The sequence below is a fragment of the Anser cygnoides genome, chromosome 1, assembly GCF_040182565.1.
Source record: "Anser cygnoides isolate HZ-2024a breed goose chromosome 1, Taihu_goose_T2T_genome, whole genome shotgun sequence".
Lineage (NCBI taxonomy): Eukaryota > Metazoa > Chordata > Aves > Anseriformes > Anatidae > Anser > Anser cygnoides.
Genome location: NC_089873.1, coordinates 1,515,953 through 1,528,240, shown reverse-complemented (window position 1 = coordinate 1,528,240; position 12,288 = coordinate 1,515,953). Strand labels below are relative to the sequence as shown.

Sequence of the window (12,288 nt, the reverse complement as noted above, 5' to 3'; positions counted from 1 at the left end):
CAATCCAGAGATTTGTCCCTGTGTGCCCTGAGCCTTCGGAGCTATTGCTGGATTTTAGCTCCCCTGCACAGCTCCGGCGTGGTTCCAGAGGCGTCGCTGATAGATAGGGACTTGGCTTCTTCTTAAATCGCAGCTTAAGCTCCGCCGAAATAAATGGGAAACGCTACATGGCTCTGAGGGGAGGGAGGGAGGCATCGCTGCTGAGTGGAGATTGCTCAACGCAGGGGCGGGGATTCTCGGGGCGTTGAATTGGCTCTTGGTAACGTCATCGTGGTGGTTTGGTCGCTTGGATGTCACTTAGATGTGTCAGGACGCGTAGATTGCAAATTGCACGTTGTATGGTGTAAGGTGCTTTGAATATTTGGTTCTAAACAAACAGTGCGGTGCCCCAGGCTCTCAGCGGGTTACCTGGGTCTGAGTAAGCGCTTTGTTTCGCAGACTGAACGTTTTCCTTGACTTGACTTATCAGTATTGAGAGCAAACACGAAGTCACAATCCTAGGAGGACTCAACGAATTCGTTGTGAAGTTTTACGGACCACAAGGAAGTAAGTACGCAACCCAGCCCTCTATAAAAGCAAACTACTGGGTCCGTGGGGGGGGGGGATAGTGTAATGACACCTCCTTCTGGAGCGAAGGAAGAGATGAGCGAATCCAGCTGGGGGTAAAACCTCAAAGGCTGGCAGCCCTTGAGGGCTGACCTCTTGAGGGCAGAGGAAACACAACCGTGGGCGTTAACACGGATGAACCACCTCGCTTGAAGCTGAGCAGAGCTGGGCGCTCGCTGCCTCCCGACCACCGAGCCCTCTGCTGGGGCCTTCAGCGCTGCTCTTGTTGATCCTCAGCTCTTCTAGACCTGGCTCGTGAGCTTTGCATCACCACCATCTGAGTTTTTTGTGGAGCTGGTAATTAAGATGGCTTTTCTGGTGATGAGATCACAAGTCAGGTCTCCGGCATGCCTTAATTTAGTGACATCTCTAAAGGTAAGTAGATTATTCTGAACTCTGCTTTGAATAAGGCTCTTGGGCCTTTGTGCGGAGATTTTCTGCGGTATCAGTTAAATCAAGTATTTCTTGTGAGGCAGTACAGGAAAAAGGCTTTTACCGTAGGAGGTTTGATGTGAAATCTTACCCCCTGATGGGACTAAGTATTCTTCCAAAGATGTGTTTTGCTTAATACTGGAGTTCTATTTATTCTCTCCCGAGTTACGAAGTGTGTCTAATACCTGCGTTTCTTTCCTTGCAGCACCATATGAAGGTGGAGTATGGAAAGTTAGAGTCGACCTTCCTGATAAATACCCTTTCAAATCCCCGTCTATAGGTAACCAATAATCGCTTTCGGTCAAAATCTTGTTGCTTATGCAGGGGAGGTGTTACTGCTCGCAGCATTGCTGCAGGTGAAGTTGCTCTTTAAGTCTGCAGAACGGTTTTACCGTAGACTTCCAAATAAACTGCTCAAATGTCGAGTGGAGAGGAAGCTTGGTCTCTTGGCTGAAGGGCTAGGAGCCGGAAATCTGGTTTCATTGCACGTTTGGGTACTGATGAAGTAAGTCTTTCAAGTGCTTTTTTTTTTTAATTGATACATCCGTTCATGGGTAAGGCGTGAGTGGGGTTGGACTAGATCTTCAGAGGTCCCTTCCAACCTTGGCCATTCTGAAATAACAGCGTGAACGGTGGAGACTGGTTGTATAAAACGATTTATTTAGTATGGAGAGCAAAGACTGCAGTGCACGTTCATGATCTTGGGGTTCACCTAGCTGTTGGGACCTCTTGTCCAGAAGTGGATGGAAATAAAGACAGGAGCTGAAGCCTTTGTTCACTTGGGGTAGGTGTTGCATACGTGAAAGGACATAGAACGTATGTGGAAGAACATAGAACGTGTGGAAGAATGTAGAAGCAAGGAGCTATCACCAGAGTAATCGTGGCTGGCTTGGCTGGTCGGGCTTGTTTAACTTTCAAAAGCAAATAGGAAGTTTGATAAGGAAATGTTCTTTAAGCTTTATCCATCCTGCCTTTGTCCTTGGGTGGTGGTGATCTAACTCAGGTGTCTCCTAGGGCCAACCTTTTCCACTCACCGGAGCTGTAAATAAAACAGCCAATATTGCTTGAAAAACTGGAGCAGAGACGTGAACTGTCAACGTCTCCGTTCTGGCTCGTGAAATAAGAGCTGGTAACTCGGTGACACGGCATTTATCAGAAGGGTGTGCTCGTGGCTTAAGCCACCAGAGGACTCCGAAGAATGGAAAAAACAGACTAGGGAGAATGATGTGGGAACTCGGCTGCATGGGATGGACGAGATGGGTCCCTTCCAATATCAACATCCTGATTTGGAGCTGATAAGTACTGGCTGCTTGCTTAAAATAGGCTGTTAAGCTACAAGTGCCATCTATTTAAAATCTCTCTTGTGTGAGAAATAAACCGTCTAGTTCTGAAAGTGAACTGCGCCTTCTGGGAAAGCAGCGCTGTTTTTACACAATCCTTTACCTTTCTTTTTCTGTTGAAACCTTAACCGAACCGCAGAAGGGTGCGCGCGGACGAGCAGCGATGCAGCGTTGCTGCAGCTCTAACCAGTTCCTGCTTCCTCTCGAGTCAGCTCTGAAATTCACTGCGAACCTCTTAAATTGAAGATCGAGGTGCACAATGTGTGGCTTGGTGCCAGTCGCTTTCCCCTCTCCTCTCCTCGAGTGCCATAAGGAGGAGCAGATCAGGGCACTGTCACACCGGCAGCCTTAAATGTGAGCTGGCTACGGATAATTCTAAGGGGAAAAAAGTTTTTGTTGTTAATTCCTTCGGCACTTTTTTTCTCCTGATGTTCTCCCTGCCCGTATTTGAAACGAAGATGGCTGGCTTAATGCAGAAAAGCAAGCTTTCTTCCTGGTAGCCCTGTGATGCCAACACAGCTAAACGCAGGCCAGGCTCTTGTGTATCTGTAGAGCTGTTGATTTAGGCTCCGGTTAGTGGCGCTGGAGGTGGTGGGTCTGACCTTTCGGTGATTCGGCTTGGAGGCCGTTCAGTGCTGGCCGCGATGCGCGGGAGCGAGAGGCAACCGGGGCTGGGAGCTGGCCCAGCTGCGTTTGTTTTCCTGCTCAGTTAAACCGTGCTGCTTTGCCCCTTCTGACGATGCTTCTGCTGCCTGCCTTTTTAGTACAGCACCTTTCCGTCCAGCCAGCTTGCTTCTGTCCCCCTGCGTCGCAGCTGCCTTATTCCGGACTCGTCGGACCCTCCGGCGTGCTTCTGTTGTGCCGTGAGTCCCTGTCTGTGCAGCTAAAAACCACGGCTGCTCGTGCTGAGCTCCCCGGAAGGCTGCCTCTTGCTCTGGGGGGTTGCCTCTTGCTGTTTCTGGTTGCCTCCTGGGCAGAGCCTCGCGCAGCTTAGGTTTCAGGGCAAATAAGCACTCGGTGCTGGATCGGGAGCTGGTGGAGAGCTCGGTGCTGCTGGGGGGCCAGAGGCACCGCGGGGAGCTCTAGGACCCGGCGAAGCTCCCAGCCAGCTGCAGGAAAAGGTTTGTTTTTCTTTGTCTGGTTCCCATTTCTGCTGCCCCAGCCCAGCTTATCGGGACATCCAGGGCCCAGCGGCGTCTCGGCCCCTTCCTCTGGGCTGATCCGTGCTGCTCGCAGGCACGCTCGGCGTTCGCTGCCCGGTGCTGCCGGTTTTTGGGCAGTGCAGATAGCGCCTGAGCAAGTCCCCAGCCCTGCTGAGTCCTGGAGCAGCCCTGGGTGCAAAACAAGCCCCCAGGTGAGACAAGAAAAAGCGAGGCGAGACGTTCTGCTCTCCCTGGTCAGCTGCAGGACTCGTTCCAGGGAGCGCGAGCGTCCTAACCCTCAGCCAGCTTCAGCTCCGGTTAGCTTGGGGTAGGAGTTACGGGGAGGAATTCGTTGTGGGAGTCCCTGATCTGTAAAGAGGGGGGAAGTGAGGGATTTCAGAGGTGGGGGAGCCCAGAAATGGACTGAAAGGTCGCCCAGAGCACACGTGTAGCTTGTTTGCAGCACTTCTGTTCTCAGCAGTGCCGAGATCCCTGCTGCTGCGGTGACGTGCAGAGTTCAAATCAGCTGTGTAAGTCCCTGGGATGGATGAAGTATAGAATCCAGCAGTTTCCTTTAATATATTACGCTTTTATGATGAAGCTTAAAGCAGAAATGCTTTTCTTGCAGCTTTCCTTGTTCCTCCAGGACTGGGGGCTAAAATTTTCTTTCTGTCTTGGAAATCCTTAATGCAGTCTTAAACACGGTATTGGCTTTTTGCAGCAAATAACGTGATGGCTGGAAGCGTACCCATGTGTTCTAGGGAGCTGCTTCTGAAAAAATGACTGCTAATAGTCGCTTTCTAATCTCTCCAAATTGCTTTTATCCCAGCATGGCTCTGAGTATGAGGTACGTGAAAACGTAGCCCAGCACAACCTGGTGTTCTTTTCCAAAGAGTGCCTGGCAAACCTGAACAGAGGAGGTTTTAAAAGTGGATTCTAGACTCGTGGTGGTGCAGACCTGTTCTTAAACCCTAGAAGAGCGGTGGTCGTCCTTGCCTTTGAGGGTGCTTTGGTCTCTGCAGGAGTCTTTGCCTGGTGGCTCTTCTGCTGAATCTCAGCTCCCTTGTCCCATCCTCAGCTCCCTTCTCAAATATCAGGGCATCACAGAATGCCTTGGGGTGGAAGGGACTTAAAGCCCATCCAGTTCCACCCCCCTGCCATGGGCAGGGATGCCACCCACCAGATCAGGTTCCTCAGGGCCTCATCCAGCCTGACCTTGAACACCTCGAGGGAGGGGGCATCCACAGCTGCTCTGGGCAACCTATGCCAGTGCCTCACCACCCTCTGAGTGAAGAATTTCCTCAAGCCTCTAATCTAAATCTCCCCTCTTTTAGTTGAAAACCATTCCGCCTTGTACTATCGTTATCTGCCCAAGCCAAAAATTGCTCTCCATCTTTATCAGCCCTCTTTAAGTGCTGAAAAGCTGCCATGAGGTCACCCCGGAGCCTTCTCTTCTCCAGGCTGAACACCCCCAGCTCTCTCAGCCTGTCTTTGTAGCAGAGCTGCTCCAGCCCTTGATCACCTTCGTGGCCTCCTCTGGACCTGCTCTAACAGCCCCACATCCTTCTGGTGCTGGGGGCACCAGACCTGGATGCAGGACTCCAAGTGAGGCCTCACAAGGGCAGAGCAGGGGGGGACAATCCCCTCCCTCCCCTGCTGCCGCCCCTCTGGTGACACAGCCCAGGACACAGTTGCCCTCCTGGGCTGCAGGCACGCACTGCTGGCTCGTGTGGAGCTTTTCTTCCACCAAGTCCTCCTCCGCAGGGCTGCTCTCAGTGGGTTCTTCTCCCAGTCTGTGCTCGTGTCTGGGATTGCCCCAACCCAGGTGCAGCACCTTGCACCTTGCACCTCATTACGTCCACGTGGGCCCACTTCTCCGGCCTGTCCAGGTCCCTCTGGATGCCATCCCTTCCTTGTTTGATATCAACTTCCCCACTCAGCTTGGTGTCACCTGCAAACGTGCCGAGGGTGCGCTCGATCCCGCTGTCTGTGTTGGTGATGAAGATATTAAACAATTAAACAGAACCGGCCCCAGGACAGGGCCCTGAGGGACTCTGCTCGTCACCGGCCTCCACCTGGACGTGGAGCCATCGACCACCGCTCTCTGGGGGCAGCCTTCAAACCAGCTCCTTACCCGCTGACCGGTCCGCCCATCGAGTCGTAGCTCCGATCTGGAGACGGGGATGGCGTGTGGGACTGTGTCAAAAGCCTTACAGAAGTCCAGGTAGATGACATCAGTTGGTCTTCCTTTGTCAGCTGAGGCGCTCATTGCGCCACAGGAGGCCACCGCGTGGGTCAGGCACGACTTGCCCTTGGTGAAGCCACGCTGGCCGTCCTGGGTCACCTCCTAAAACACGCGTGGCATTGATTTCCTCTCCTTCTCAGGCTGCTAATTATGGCTGTGGTCTATTAAATGATGCCACCCCAGGGACAGCGCTCTCCTGACAGTGCACACAATGCCTCTCGTTACAGAGCTGAACCATCCGGGGATCTGCAAAAAGAGCAGTCCCGGCGAGAGCTTCCAGGGTTTCATCACGGCCCGCAGTAGCTTTCTGGGATTTCTGGCACCACCTGGTCTTTGCTTGGTCTTTGCTGTGTAATTAGATGGATTCCTGACCACCTTGGTGCAGGATAGTTTTTCCTAGCAAGAGAGGAAAGGGAAAAGGACGGGAAAAGGGAAATACGCGCACTAAAAACGTAGATGGAGTGAGGTGTGGTGCTATCATGTTGGCTCTAGGCTTGAGTACTCCTCTTGAGGTTGATTAACTCTGCTTGTGATCCCCAAATATCGAAGTCTTTAGGATTTAAAAGAAAAGGACTCGAGCAGTTTGTTAGAACAAAGCCTAACCCCTGAAAAATGCCCTGTTGATTTCTGGAATTACCAAGCGCTGCTGCTCTTAATGCTTTTGTCGCTTAACGTAAATATCCCTGCTCTTACGAGGCCACGAAGCGCTGCCTTGCTGGATGTTTTGTTCCTTTTTGCCTCCTAGACAATACTCCGTGAGCTGTTCCTGGTTTCGGGAACCCTGCTGGCACTGCCTCGCTGCTTTTCCCTTCCCTTCGGGATTCGGTATCTCTTTGTGCCCGGTCTGTTCCTGCCCTTTCAAAGGGGAGTTGGGAAGTACTCGCAGTACTGTTTTCAAGCTCCCATATCACGAGAACGCTTTGTGTAAGTTTTTTGCATGTTTTTCGTCTGCCCGTACGCCTGCCAAGAGCTGGAGATTAATGCTCTTCGGTACCCGAAACCCAGGAGGAAGAGCAGTGATGTCCTGCCTCGCTTAGAGGCTAAGAGCAGGGCAGTAGATAGAGGAACACGGGAGCCCGAGCTCTTACCCGGAAGCCCCATGGCGTTTATTTTATTGCTAAAAATCTGCAGAAGCATTAGGCCAGCACCGAGTCCCTGTTTCCTCGATGATCAAATGTCAGAGCTGCCAAGTTTGTGCACGATAGGCGCAGAGGCCTCGATTTCTCCAATAACCCGTGTGCGTTTATACACAGCTCTCATTTTTCCTCCCATCTCTGTCCCCGCTCTCTGCAGATACCTTGCATTTGTATTTCACCTCTTCGAGGTGTTTTCCCAAACGAAATGCCTTGAACATCCGGAGGTGTGTGCCTATAACCAGATCGTGGCAGCCAGCACGGGATCGAAGCCGTTCAGCTCTAGCCAGGATTTGCCGGATCTCTCTTGGCCTGTGCTTAATTTCTTCTTTTGAACCGCAGCTGCTATTTTTACTCCCAGCTCCTCTCCGGCTTGCCTTACGCTTTGCTCCTTGGAATTTCGTGAGTCGCTCATCGCCGGCGACCGCTCTGAGCTCGCTCTTCCTGGAGCGCGTTGATCCTCGGTGTGACCTGTGAGTGCCGTGAAACCTCTTGTTCTTTCCCCTACGCCGGGCTTTGTGCGCGGGGAAAGATGAGGCACCCGAAGGTAATCTGTATTCCCGGCTCCGCTGCGGTCTGACGCACGCTCTGCACCCTCTGCATCTCCCCTGCCACAGCCAGACAAAATTGGGGAGGTGTTTTCGAGCCTGGCTTGGCACGGATTCGCTGCCTTCTGTGCCAGGCTCTGGGCATCAGGTGACGGTGCACCTGAGCAGTCAGACAAAGTGATATTGGGCAATTGCTTTGGTTTTTTTTTTTTTCTCAGAGCTTGCAGCTCTCAGCCACGAGCTCCCCAGCTGCTGCTGCTGCCTCTCCGCTCCCAGGAAGGGGCGGCTCAGCGATTCCCTCTGGGCAGGGGGTCCGGAGTTGACAGCTCTCGACACCATTTCCCATCCCCTACGGCCGTATTTTTTTCTCTCCTGATATTTCCCTCGTGGAAGCTGCTGCGGGATTATTTATGGCGTTGTTTTGAAAAGCCACTAAAAGTTGAGTGGGGTAATATAAACTGTTCTGCTTCTGTTGGCGAGCTGATGTTACGCAGCCCCCTCGCGCCAGCGCCGTGACGGATGCCTCCACGGTCGGTGCGCAGCCTTGTGCTCGACTTTGTATCCTGAAGGAGCTCCTAGCCCCTGAATTTCATAAAAAAAAAAAAAAAATGAAATCCTTGTAATTCTCAGTGAGACCTCACTGACCTGAGAGCGCCAGACGAGGTAGACCAGTAGTCCCAGTGTCCCCAGGGGACTACGGGGAGGGCTGGGGCAGCAGCCTTGCTCTCGTGCCCTCTCCTCCGTCTCCCACTGCGGTTTCTCAACCCGCAGTGCGTGGCGCGCTCGTGATCGGTTACACAAGCAGGCAGTCCCTGAAATGAGTGCAGCGTGGGGTTTTTTGTTGTTTTTTTTTAAAGTGCGTGTTCTCTTGCAGGCTTTTGAGTGTTTAGAGGGGGGAGGGAAGTACTAAACATTAATTTTAGACTAATCTTATCTGGCTGTTTGGCAACGTTGCACAAGTATTTGGAAGCACGAGTATTTGGAAGACTTTTTTCCATTAGCTAGGTTGTCCTGTGGTTAAAAAAAAAAGTGGAGGAAAAAGTGTTCTTGATCTCTCTGTGCTGCATACGGGCTCTTCTGCGTGCTGATCTCTGTGCACATCGTTGTGCCCTGCGCCTCGGGTGCTCACCCGAGCCACGTGGGCTTGGTGCGGTGTTGAAACTCACTGCATCCTGCTTCGGAGAGCCCGTAACCACCTTCCCACCTCCCCAGCCAGGCAGTCTGAGCGATTTCCTGATTTGCCTTTAGTCTCTCACTGAAAAACAAAACTTTCAGCCTTGTCAGTCCCCTGCCCTGGAAGGCAGGGAAGGCGGCTGTACGCCTGTCGGATCGGCTGCTCGCTCGGCGCACCGGTGGCACGTAGACGTGAACGTGCTGTCGCAGTTGGTCGGACGGAGAAACGTCCAGCTGGCCCTGCTTCGCCAGCAGAGCGCCAACACGTGGGCAAGCGGTGGTGGCTGGGGGCTAGGTAAGTCCCAGATATAACTGGCCCTGCTCTGGCACGTTCCCCCGAGCAGGTGGGATGTCCTTTTGCAGCTACCACTGGCGTGGGGCAGCCTGTGCAGCTGTCCCCCTGCTCAGCAAGGGGGCTGGGATGCCCTGATCGCTTGCTCGTTTTCCTCCGTGCATGCTTCACGGCTTTAAAGAGCTGTGCTGCAGCAAAAAAAAAGCATCTTTTGGGGGATCTCTCAGGTCTTTTGGGGACCTCTCGTACAGCTAAGCTGGCTGTACTTGGAGCTTGGAGAAGCAGCGGGCACTTTGGAAGCGCTGCTCATTGGATGGTGCCCAGCGCCTGACCTGGAGGAGCACCGGTGGGCGCAGAAACCCTTCCGCTGCCGCGGGCCAGCACCCGTAGCAAGAGCAGGGAGGCGGTCTCCAGGCCTGATCCCTGTTTTCTGCAAGTTTTCAGGTAAAGCCAGAGCCTTCTATTTTCCCAAATAGACGAGGGATGTACTAAGGTAGGACCCTGCCTCAATTACGGTCCAGCCACGCAGGCGTGATGATAGGGGGAGTGATCAGCGTGGTACTGCCCCTCGCAGGAGCTTTCTGCTTGTTGGCTCCACAGGACAAAGGCAGGACAAAGCTGCCCCGGGTGCCCTCGGTGTTCCCAACTCGCCAGAGTGCTCGGGCTCTGCCTCTTGGAGGAGAGCTTCTTGGAGGGGAGCTCACTGGCACGGCAGCTTGCCGGAGTGCCTTGGGTCTGGCAGCGCTTCCCAGCCCGATCCTGAGAGCTTCAGGCTGGAATTATTCAGGAGATCCTTCGACATCAACACAAGTCTGAAATTCCTCTCGGTTTTCCCCTGCGCTCAGCTATTGCCCAGCCCCGGGCCCGAGGCTCAGCACCGCTTTGACCCGACCGCGGCTCAGCACCGGGCTTTTTGGATTCATCCTGGCTGCTGCGGGAGCTCGGTGGGAGAACTTCACCTGGAGCGCGGCCAACCCCGCAACCGTGTGAGCATTGACAGCAGCCGGGGAAGACTGACAGCCTTTCTTCCAGCTGACTTCATGTACAAATACACTTCCCTTCAAAGGCTCTGCCGAGCCAAGGAGCGATTACTCCAGGGCTGCTGCAGAAATATCACCGTTTTTGAAGGTCAGCACCTGCGTGTGGGTCCCAGCACCTTCCAGCCCTGGAACAGATAGGTCCCTTTCTGTTGTGCAACCCCTTTATGGGTGTATTTTTTTTTCTGCTTTCACCCAAAGCTTGTTGTCAGTACAGGTTTCCTGCAGGCCTGCTTTACCTCGAGAGGCTCTCCTGGATCGTGGTGTCTCCGTATGGAAAATACGGGCTGCGGTCACCCTGCCAGAACTCCACCTAAACGTCGGGTTTTCCAGGGAATCGGTGGTCCGCGTGAGTGCTAAAATGTTTAGTGAAGTGTTCACATGCAGTCCAGCACCCAGAACGACGGCTGCACAGGCTCAGGGGGCTCAGCTTCGTGCTCCTGGCTGCGGTGGGAACCCAAAATCAAGGGCCTGGGACCTCCCTGGGGTCCTCGCTGCTTCCCCAAAGTTTTGCGTGGCGCTTTAATCAGTTAATTTAATCAGTTAATCAGGGATGTGTTGTACTCGGTGCTGTGGCAGTGAACCTGCCGCTGTATTTATGCTGGCAGGGAAGGCTTTTTTTCCACTCCTGGCTTCCTCTGCAAATTGGACACTCCTGCTTTGTGCTCTGCATTTGTAGAAATACAGAGAAAGGCGGCGTTACCGGAGCGAGGTTGGTGCTTCGTCACTGAGGGTGACTTTCCAACGAGGAGGAGAGGACGGATTGGACTCGTATCTGGGTCAGGAAGAGGGAAAATACGATCAAAGTTGTGCTGGGGGTGGGCAGTTTGCATCTACAGGAGCAGGAGGCTGGGGGGACCTTGGAGAGTTGTGAGAAGATGCGGCAACAGCCGAGGACGTGAGGAGCGCAGGGAGGGGATATTCGTGCTCGGCCTCGAACAGCAGCTGTTCAACGTGGAGAGCTCGAGACCAAGGGCACTGAAAGAAGGGATCGCTCCTCGGGTGAGCGCGAAGATGACGGAGAAGAATTGGAAATCTCTAGGGCAGGAGCGGGTGGCCCGGTGTCACCTCCGTGGATGTGGTGTCCGGTTTAAGCACCGAAGGGTGGCCGCAGTCTGCCAAACCCGCAGGTGTCCGCGCGGCACAGCGTGGTGCAACCAGCCGCGGGTGGCTGCGGGAGAACTTCCTGGGAAGTAGCTGAGAAAAGGAGAAAACCCAAAACCCAAAAAAGGAGAAAACCCAAAGGAGAGGAGGCAGGGGGATGCCTTGCCTCTAGCTGGTCTCCGGCCCAGAAATCAGAACGGACAGCGTTTAATTCGGCAGCTCCGCACGTTGCTGCTCTGTTCTGGCTGCCTTCTGCCTTCTCCTGTCCTCCCTTTACTGCTTTTTCAGAAACTTCTCCTTTTTTTTTCCCCCCCCCCCTTTTAGAGAGAGGCAGGATTTAGATCTGGGCTCGTTGCTCGCCGCATCTCTCCAGTGCCTGGCGTAATGGATCCGTGACCTGACTTAAACCCGAGGGAGCTACCGTAGTGTAAATATTTGATGGGACTACAGCCTCCCTCTTTCACTCTGCTTCAGTTTTTCAAGCTGAATCACGGGAAGGTTTTCCTGAAAGACACTTGTTAGCACGGGCTCGCTTCTGCAGTTCTTGCTCTTCCTTCTAGAGACCGTTCTGTTTCCGGGCATCGTTTCAGTCTTGCGTTGTATTTATGCAAAATCCGAGTGGTACAAGTAAACACGGAATTATATTTGTGTCACAATACGTAGAAAGAAAGGGAGCTGACTCCATATGTCGGCTCTTACCCAGCTGGGAACCAAGCTGCCACTCAAACTGCGCTCGCTCCTGGTTCGGGCAGAGCTGGTGCATCGCTGCTGCTCCTCGGGGCCGCGAGGTATTTCTACGCTTCTGTGGCCTGGTTGGAAGAGAAAACTGTCTTTTCTTTTTAAATGGATTGAGTCAATACCCCGGATTTAATTTTCTTTCCTGTTTTTATAAGCAGCACCTTTATCAGGAGTAGCTGCTGTTAGCTGAAGTAGATTGTGGGCTCCCACCTGGGGGGGGTTGTAGGGCTTTACAGGGAAAGGGATGGTGATGTGACGAAGGAAGCAAGGTTTGATTTTACCTTCTGGGAAGAAGAAAAAGCCAGCAAGGTAAGATCTGGGAGCCGCTTAAAGTGGTGCAGAAACAGGGGCTGCAGCCAGCCCTTCTGGGCAGAGCTGAAATATACAGGGACCAAGCAGAAGTGTATAGGGACCCCAGCAGAAGTATATGGGACACTCGATCCATTTTCCAGTGAAGTAACTGGAAAACCCGAATCTGTTTTCCTTGGCACACATCCC

The 12,288-nt window shown here is 53.2% G+C and overlaps 1 protein-coding gene across 1 annotated transcript in view; it reads left to right on the top strand.

The window, feature by feature from the left end:
• UBE2H (ubiquitin conjugating enzyme E2 H) overlaps window positions 1-12,288 on the top strand; it is a 50,783-nt gene that overhangs the window by 25,045 nt on the left and 13,450 nt on the right. Inside the window, exons 2-3 of the mRNA XM_066996774.1 lie at window positions 470-546; window positions 1,244-1,318. Coding sequence (XP_066852875.1) covers window positions 470-546; window positions 1,244-1,318 — 152 coding nt within the window. The remainder of the gene's footprint in view (window positions 1-469; window positions 547-1,243; window positions 1,319-12,288) is intronic.